Source organism: Neolamprologus brichardi, chromosome 20 (assembly GCF_056152115.1).
Source record: "Neolamprologus brichardi isolate AB-2024 chromosome 20, ASM5615211v1, whole genome shotgun sequence".
Classification (NCBI taxonomy): Eukaryota; Metazoa; Chordata; class Actinopteri; order Cichliformes; family Cichlidae; genus Neolamprologus; species Neolamprologus brichardi.
In genome coordinates, this window is record NC_142123.1 from 32124042 (window position 1) to 32133270 (window position 9229).

The 9229-nt window shown below is 41.6% G+C and overlaps 1 protein-coding gene across 5 annotated transcripts in view; it reads left to right on the forward strand.

Annotated features, from left to right (window-relative positions):
* Positions 1–6978, forward strand: part of magixa (MAGI family member, X-linked a) — a 65260-nt gene extending 58282 nt beyond the window's left edge. For 4 of the 5 annotated variants that reach the window (XM_087833489.1, XM_087833492.1, XM_087833490.1 and 1 more), the window contains exons 20-21: positions 345–483; positions 3108–6978. In XM_087833489.1, coding sequence (XP_087689615.1) covers positions 345–483; positions 3108–3877 — 909 coding nt within the window. In that variant the 3' untranslated portion in view covers positions 3878–6978. Of the gene's footprint in view, positions 1–344; positions 484–1865; positions 1954–3107 lie in introns of all 5 variants that reach the window. The other variant, XM_087833493.1, reaches the window with a different exon arrangement.
* The last annotated feature ends 2251 nt before the right edge of the window (positions 6979–9229 follow it).

Here is a 9229-nt window from a genome sequence, read left to right on the forward strand (position 1 = left end):
CCACAGAGCTGAATTATGAACTGGATAATAAACAAAAGTGAATTAAAGTAAACATCTAAACAGTTTAAGCAGCTTTAGCACTAAGAGGTAAAATATTGGACTGAAATATGGACTGAAAATAATAATAATAATCTGATCTGTAATTGTCTCTCTGACGTCTTGCAGCTGAATGTAGTTTTCAATACTTTCAGCTTCCTCAACAATCTACACAAAATCACTTCTGATGATTGCACATGCTCCTGCAGACAGAGGATGTTTGTCGGCTCCTGAAAGAACATATACTCAGTTTTATGCTTTATGCACTTTCCTCCTGATGGTAAACAAGGTGTCACCGTGTGTTGCAGGTGTCCGACCAGCTGGTGGAGATAAATGGAGACAGTACAGCAGGAATGACTCACAGTCAGGCCGTTGAGCAGATCAGAAGAGGAGGACATCGAATCCACCTCGTCCTCAAGAAGGGGAACGGATACGTGCCCGACTACGGTGAGACTTCACAGGACGGACTTCAGCTCTGTTACACATGACACAGCTGAGAGAAAGCTGGGAGACATCCTCTCTGCTAAGACTTCAGTTTCTCTTGCTTAAGTTCTTCTTGATCCTCTCTGAATTCTTTAATCTTTTATGTCTTTTAATCAAAATGGCACACGGTGAAGTTTGACCCCAAAGCATAGGAGGATCACTGAGTCACTCTGGGCGTGTGTCCAGGGGCACTCTGTCTCATTATCCATCTACAGCTTACAATCAGCAAGATTAATAATAATCCTGCTGACAAATACACAGATAAACCAGCAGCACTGAAAACTGCCTGGACGCTTTAGTGACTCACTTGCTCTGTTAAGACAAGAGACTGAGGAAATAGCCGGGAAAGCTCTAACTTTCACAGCCTGCCCACAGCAGCTGAAAACTAACTTGTTCCAGGAGAGTTTGCATTTTCTGACCTCATAAGGTCGGAATTTGTGCAGAAAATCGCTTTTGTGTCTCTAGCAGCAGGGTTGCCAACAAATCGCTACAGACCTTCAAACTTCATGTGGCCTTCCGATTAGCTCAAGATCAGTGCATAGAGAGCTTCCAGGAATGTGTTTCTACGGTCGAGCAGCTGCATCCAAGGCTTACATCACCGAGTGCAATGCAAAGGGCTGGATGCATTGGTGTAAAGCACGCTACCACTGGACTCTAGCGCATGGAGAGATGTTCTCTGGAGTGATGAGTCACGCTTTTCCTACTGGCCTGCTGATGGATGAGTCAGGGTTTGGTGGTTGCCAGGGGAACAGCACTTGTCTGAATGCACTGTGGCGAGTGTAAAGTTTGGTGGAGGGGGAAACAGCCAGTTTCTTGGAAACTCTAATCATAGCTCAAAGAAACAGTAAAGCTTTAAAATAATAAGGTCAGTGAATTTGGAAGCAATCCGTGTAATTCCTAAAAGCTCAGGCGTCTGATTGCTCTCAGCGCTCAGCTTCAGAGCGTTTTTTCTTTTTAGGCTCTGCATGATGTCATCAAAAAATAGAATACCCATCCTAATATGGTCATCTCAGCTACAGAAGCCCCTCCCATCAGGTTTCATAAAAGGGGAGGAGTTAAAAAGTTTGTTTCAGGCAGCTTGAATAGCCCAGCCCACTATAAGATAAATAAGGATTATTTTGAATTGACAGTTATGCAAAGCTACTCTATTAGAGTTCAAAAATATAAATATTGAGATGGAAATAAGAAGATGCTCATGAATACTCTGTTGCAGAGGCTTTTGTAAAGTACTCCCTCATCACTGACCTTTGACCTGCCTCCTCGGCTCTCTCACTGTTTGACTTAACTTTCTTTGACTCTCTTTTCCTCTCCTTCCTCTTGTTTTTCCTCCTTCTCCTCCTCCTCAGTGGAGCTCTCCAGCCTGTCTCTCTGTATGACCAACTCTAAACAGGGGGAACCCTGCTTCTACGTGATTGGACGCACTGAAAACACGCGGTTGGTATCTCCGTGTTTTCATTTTCTTCACTTTCACTTCATCAGTCCTTCATCTTCACTGATCATCAGCTGCAGTCTGCAGCATTATAGTCACATGTGAATAGCCATCAGATTACTGTACTGAGTATTTTAAGTGTTATTATTTGCATGTAAAGCACCACACATATAGTGAGTAACCTGACAGTTTTATGTTGTTTAAAGGTACATTACCACCATCTTCTGGTGGTAGTGACATATTACAGCCAACCAGGTCCCGGTAAAACCCTGACTGGCTTTAAGTGGTTAAAATATTTCTTACATGCAGAAAATCCCCAGTGTGACACGGAGAAGTGACACAGACTGAACTTTAGACTTTAGTGCCATCGTGTTGGTCATTTACACCCAGATTCAGAGGAGTGCTAAGTTAGCAGCTAATGTTAGCAAGCACATTTAGATACCTAATTACTGCTGATTAAGACATTTGAAAAAATTATTGAATTTCTGTGACCAGAACTTCATGGACAGTTTGCACCTCACAGCAGGCCTTATTATCTGTCGATTTCATTAAAAGGCATCGACACCACAAACACAAATGAGGCTTCCAGTTCAGTGGCTCATGATGGGAGAGGTGAGGCCCAGCAATCATTCGTTGGTTACACGAGCACACCTGTCCACCAAAGTAGCCACGCCCCTAACTTTAATAATTCAAAAAGAGCAAGTTTCAAAACAATTCGACTACTTTGCATTAGAGAAACTGCAGCTTTGGCACCTCAGCTTCATTTTTCAGCACTGATGTTTGCATGTTTGTAGCAATAGAGAATGTGTATTCTAATATAATAGAGATATAAACCTTCAAAAGTGCCAACATCTGAAATGTTTCTATTTTCACATCTTGGCTACATGATCATGAATTTCTGATTGAACCTCCTGCTTCATTTGTCCTGGTTGGTTTTGGTTCAGAGTCTGAACACAAAGCTTCAGCTTCATATTAGACATTGATTTTAAAAAAAAAGATTGGAAACATCAGCAGAGCTGCCCGTTGGTCACTTTGGTGATTTTTTTTTTTTTTTTGACAGAAGAAAAACCTACTTTTAAAAAAATAAATAAAAGTAATAACCACAATAATTACTTGCAGATATTCAGATATTTATATTCTTTCTCTGTTTGTCCATAAGGCCCTGAGGAAGGAGCCCTCTCCCCCTCCTCCTCTTCACACACCGAGGAGCTGGATGTGGATATGATAACAATGACAACTGCCTCTCTTAGCCAGGAAATGAGACGAGGAAGTGGTGCGGGAGAAGGAGAGAGGAGGAGGAGAGAGAGAGAAACCAAAAGAAGAACAGGAGGATTAGGATTAGGGCCTCCTGCTCTGGACCTGGACATAGTGGAGGAGGAAGCACGGGTGCTGGAGAGGAGATGGCAAGAGGAGGAGCAAAGGGAGGAGAGGAAGAGAAGAAGTCAGACTGTCAGGCAGATGAAGCAGGATGACCTCAAGGAGCAGGGGAGGAGGAGCAGGAGCTTACCCAGGAGTGATGCCCGCCTCAGGGACTCACCTCTGTCAGAGGAGTCCAGAAGAGGAGGGGGAGACAGGGAGAGGAGAGAGGAGAGAAACAGCAGCACCAACCGCCGTGCAAAGCATGCTGGGAACTCGGCTGCATCTCAGAAGGCAGCGTTCTCCTTCCTCATGCCGCTGGACGATGACAGCAGTGACAGACATCTTTCCGACAGCGAATCAACATCCAGTTTTTCGGAGATGCACCTATCAGCAGCAAGCATCGCCACTGCTGGCTCGAGGGAGGAGTCTGATTGGAGGAGAGCTGAGTTGCCGTTGCAAGATGGAAACGGCCCGGGCCCTTGGCTGAAGCCGAGCACGCAGAGACTGACGCAGGTGCTGACGAGCAGTCAGATCCGTGGGCGGGGACTAGTGGGCGGGCTCTCTCTCTGATTGGCCAGCTGTGAGGGCATTCTCCTCTTTTATTTGCTGATTTTTTTTTTTATTGGCTACTTATCAAGGGCTTTTTTGATTGGCCTGCTGGAGAAGACACACCCCCGTCTGTGTCCAACTGGATGACCACAGAAAACTCTGTTTGTAATTGGCTGGTGGGTGACGTAACAGCTACACAGACCTGCCGAACCAACACCTTTAATATTACCCATCATGCCTCAGTACATCCTGAGACCTGTATCATAAAGCTATATCGGGCCGCCATCGCCTGTCAGACAATTTCAACCCTCCACTTATTTTATCTTCCTCTCGGGATTCTGTTTTATTTCGACTTGATTCGAGTAACATCCTAATACGGGTTAGGGTTAGATTACAGCGATTGAAACATTCACCAAATCACCCGAGCTGCCTGTGGACAGCTGAACTCTTTGTGATACAGGCTCCTGGTCTGCAGACCTGATGTGACGTTTCCGTGTGAAACATCACGTCTGCATTTCATGGCTTCATCACGATCATCTTCACTCGCATCCTTCCAACTTCAAAATGGTATGCAATCAACATCCGAACCGAACAACGGCGCTGTTTCGTGATCCTCTCTGTGTAATCTGAGCATGTGAATATTACTGGAATGACTTTTTTATTTTTATAAACGTGTAACGAAATTATTATTATAACGATATTAGAGATTAAATAGATCCAGAGATGATTTGATTTGCCTGCTTGCTTGTGAAAAAGAAAGAAAAATAACCTGATGATGTAACAGAGCCATACACACGCACACACACACACATACAGATGTCAGGTCCAGCTGTGGTCCTGTCGGCTGTCGAGGAACATAACATCACCATGGCAACATGGCCTGTCTCTATAGCGACAGCCGCGGAGGAGCAGGACGACCTGCAGCTTTGGATCATAACAAGTGCCTCGTTTTGTTTCAGCCTTCGTCCTGCAGACCGTCGCTTCGCAGAAGCTGCAGGCAGAGACGCACGCCGTCACTTCCTGCAGCACGTCAAACAACGCCAAGACCTTTCAGACACCAAAATATCCCATCATGCAACAGCCAATACTGAGCTTAATGCTTTTTATAATTGAGACATACTTGAGCTAAGAATCAGTTTGTGTGCCACAAAAACAAAACGACCCGTCATGTTATCTGAATGTGTCTTCGCCTTAACGCCAGAGGTCCCAAAATTCGGGCGACAACTAATTATTTTCACTACGGAGTAATCTTCATTGATTTTTTTTCTCCTATAAGATGTCAGAAAATAGTCAAAAGATTGCGCTGTAACTTGTCCAACCCATAAATGCATCTTCAGAGGCCTTTTATGGGTTTTCTTGTTGAAAGATGTTTAATTTACATCAAGTGAATCAAAGGAAATCATTAAATCCTGACTTCTTTTCTTCAGGCTTCAGAAAATCTGGCATTTTGCCAACTAATTAAATTTATCGATTGATTTTGTAGCTCTGTTTAAAACAACAGGAACAAAATTTACACAGACCTCATATGTAATCTATAAAATCTCAAAGTTAAATATAAATGGGTATATCAGATATCTGCACCCTTAAGACATTTGTTAAGAGTGTAGAAATAGTTCTGTCATTTTATAGACAAATCAATGAGAAGCAACAGTGCAGCCCTGTGTTTGGACTGAGGGTTAGTGTGCACTACAGAGATGTAAATAATATTAAATTAACAGATAAAACCAAAACACTGATTAATGTCCACAGGATAATGTGCAGTGACGTGATGTGAGACTGTCAGTGCATTGACAAATGCATGACGTTCAGAGAAGTTCAGGTTGAATAGTGCAAACAATCACGCACACGTCTCCGCTGAATCGAAATAGCAGAAGAAACAGTGTCTAGATTTTTCTTTTTGTTGTTCACGTAGCAGGTTTTTTAAGCCACATTTGAAATGTTTATTTTAAAGAGTTATTCACGCGAGAGTACTTTATTTAAACAACTAATAACGCTAACAACATGGTAAGGCTCCTTTTAAGGAGGACCTATTCTGCCTTCCCTGAGGTCTCGTAACAAACCAAAGTATTAAACATGTCGAAGTAAAACATGGAAGCCAAAAAATATTTAGAAATTAGTAAAATTATATATAAAAAAATATTTTGTTTCTATTTTCACAATAAAATTGGCCAATCACACGGAAGTGGCTGTACAAAGGAACAGCGTAGGATCGGTAAAAGAAAACTATAAATCACGCTACGCTACGTTAGCTGAGTCCCCGAATAAAGACCAAGAGCTGGAAATGAGCAGAATAGGTCTCCTTTCAGAATCACACCGAAGAAATGTAAAGTTTTTAAAATAAAAGATTATATGATGTAAAAATAATAAAATGGTCACTGCTCTCTGCGGACAAACTGCAGAACAGTGTTTTCACACCTTATTTGTTGTCATTTATGGGCCGATCTACAGTATGTGCTGATGTGTCAGATTAACTTAATGTTTTCAGTTTGTGCATCAAAACTCATCCAAAGACTGTTTATGAGATGAAGAAGCTTCACTCTGTAACAAAGCTGTTTTATTTTAGATCAATGAATGAAAACTATTTGGTGTCCAGACCCGAAGATGAAGGTTTTTTTTGTAAATGTCAAACTTTGGACTGTTGAAACGATATTTTAAAAACATAACCGTGAGCCGAGGAAAGTTGTTTCATTTTCATAGACAAAACGATTAATCCAAAGCATTTTTCAGCAGGTTGTTAATCAACAATAAAAACAGCCGTTAGCTGGATGAGCTTCTTTTGACAGAGTGAAACTTCATCCTCCTCCAGCTGCTCGTGTTTCAGGACAGTTAAACTTGATGTCAGATCAATATTTGAGCTGATCAGGGTCACAGCTTTATAGAGGGAAAGGGAATATGAAGCAGGGTGTAAATATCAGATTTAAAAGCACCTGTTTTGTTTCAAAGATCAACAGTAACCCTTCCCTGTAACAGGCGTTTCTGATTTCACTGTTTGTTTGTTTTTTAAGCTAAATAACGTCTGGAAACAGCTGGACTATTAATGACTAACCTCAGAGTAAATTTAAGAATATTTTCAAATATGACTTCAAATACAGATTAACCGGTTATTGCCATTACATCGGTTACTGGCCAGTAATTTGTAAGTAGCAAATCAGACTTTATTTTCTATTCAAAGCTCTCGCATTGAATCTATTAAATAACAGGCTTGCTGCTGCATAGAGGGGACAATAACCACTTAACCCTTTCTGATGCCAGAAATCACATTTGCAACACTAATGCAAACGTTACATATGTGCTGACTTCACTGACCTTGATTTGCAACGTAAAAATGAAAAAAAGAAGTAAAAATTGTAAAAAGTATTTTTAATGCATGCCCTGTGAGGGGTTAAGCATCAGTTCACAAATACTCAGGATTCAGAGCCTCACTGAGGTCACGACAGAACATCCCTTTTTATGCTGAGGACAGTTCACTTCAAAAATCAGTTTTACAGATTTTCTTTCCTTTGAGCTGTTCATCCTTCCAGATGTCTTTGTTGTAAATTGCACAGTTTTGCAGTTTCATATAGGAACTGCAGGATTTAGAAATCCAACTGCATCACTGTGCAGAAGGAAGAATGGCTCTGTCCATTAGAGATGCAAGTCTTAAAATATATGGCCAACTGAAATCAAGACTGTAAATTTAATAATATTTATTGCTTTGATGTGCTAAAAAAATACTTTGAAGTTATAAACCACACAAAAATAAATAAACCAACACCTCATCCATCGATCCATTGCATCTCTTGCATCATTTTAATGTCTGTTTCTATGTTCCATCCACAGCCTTAGCAGTTAAACTACAAACACCACAAACCCCTGTGCTACCCTTTAGCCCCACCCTTCTGCCTCCTGTCTTTTAGGGCATTAGGATGTTTGTCTTCTATGCATTTTCTAAGACTGTGTCCTAGCGACTGATTCCCTGATTGGTGCGAGCAGCGCCTAATCACAGGATTGCAGAGTCTGGACTAATGATTCTAACAAAGGATCTGATCATTCAGGTTCTGGTCCAGGGACAACCAGGAAGAGCCAAGGTCACGCTGGACTGAACAGTTTTACCATCAGACCTGCTCCCAGGCAGCAGGCTGGAGGAACGCCACTCAGCTGTTTGCTTAATGCAGTTTTTATCTTCAGCAGTTGGCTGTAAACACGCAGAAGTGACTGAAGCAGCTGATCTGATCCGTCAGTGATCGCTCGGTGTCTTTAGATCCAGTCTGACTTTAAAACTCTGAGCTGGACCAACATCAGCTCAGGTAGGCCAAGCTAACTGTCTGCAGCCTTGTTCAATAAACAAGCTCATGTGAAATGAACTGATCATTTGGGAAAATATCTTTATTTGCTTTCTGTTCTCAGGTCAGTGCCGGATAAAGTCGCTTATCCTGACAGCTGAAGCACAGGATAGCAGGCTGAGGATACTGAGGCATGCATGACAAATAAAACATTCAAATTTAAAGCAACATTTTATTGATAATCATGAGAAAACAAGCAACCTCTATGGCCACAAGAGTTACTAGAACAAACTTCATAATTTCTTTTCTCTTTAATAACCAGTAACTGAACTTTCCACCAGAGTGTGCAGGCAAAGTCAGCAAGTGGTGGGACCAGAGGCCATAGAAGGTCGCTAACCTGTGGTGATAGGTAAAACAGCTGGGTACTAGGCACAGGTGTGATTTTTTAATCATTCAAAGACTCATTGTGTAGATATAGAAACTGTATTTAGACACGTGTGAAGCTAACATGCTACAAGTCTGCCACAACTATCAGTTTCAGGTGGAGGGCAATCTTTGAAGAGTACAGCCTTTTACCGTGACTATAGAGCTGATATTAAACCAAGATGAGAAATGAGTAAAAATCCATATTTGATTATTTGTTCAAATAAGGCCTCGTTCACATGAGCATAGAGTAAAGCTTTATATTCAAACACTTGCTAACTCTCCTCCGAGCAGTAGTGAAATTCTGATCCTCTTTCACGAGCCTCTCTAGCACACCGTCCAGGAATCTGCTAATAACAGCAATGTAAAAAAAAAATGCTCGTGATTTTAGTGGTCGGATGGCGTCCACGCTGACTCAAACTGCAGAAACTGTGTTTGTGAAGTCTCTATTCTAGCATTCCTCCTACAAACAAGCAAAGCTCACTGGCAAAAAGAAATGTGTTCATTTGCATATTAAAAATATAACTTACAGGCAGATGTAACAGTTAAGTATGCAATAGTAACTTTATAACAATATGTAGTGGCAATTCCTTTTGTTTGACAAACCAAACATCCCACAATTAAAAGTCCACAAGCCACTGCTGCACTGAGATACTATTTCGTACGCAGGCAAAAGAAGTCCACTGTC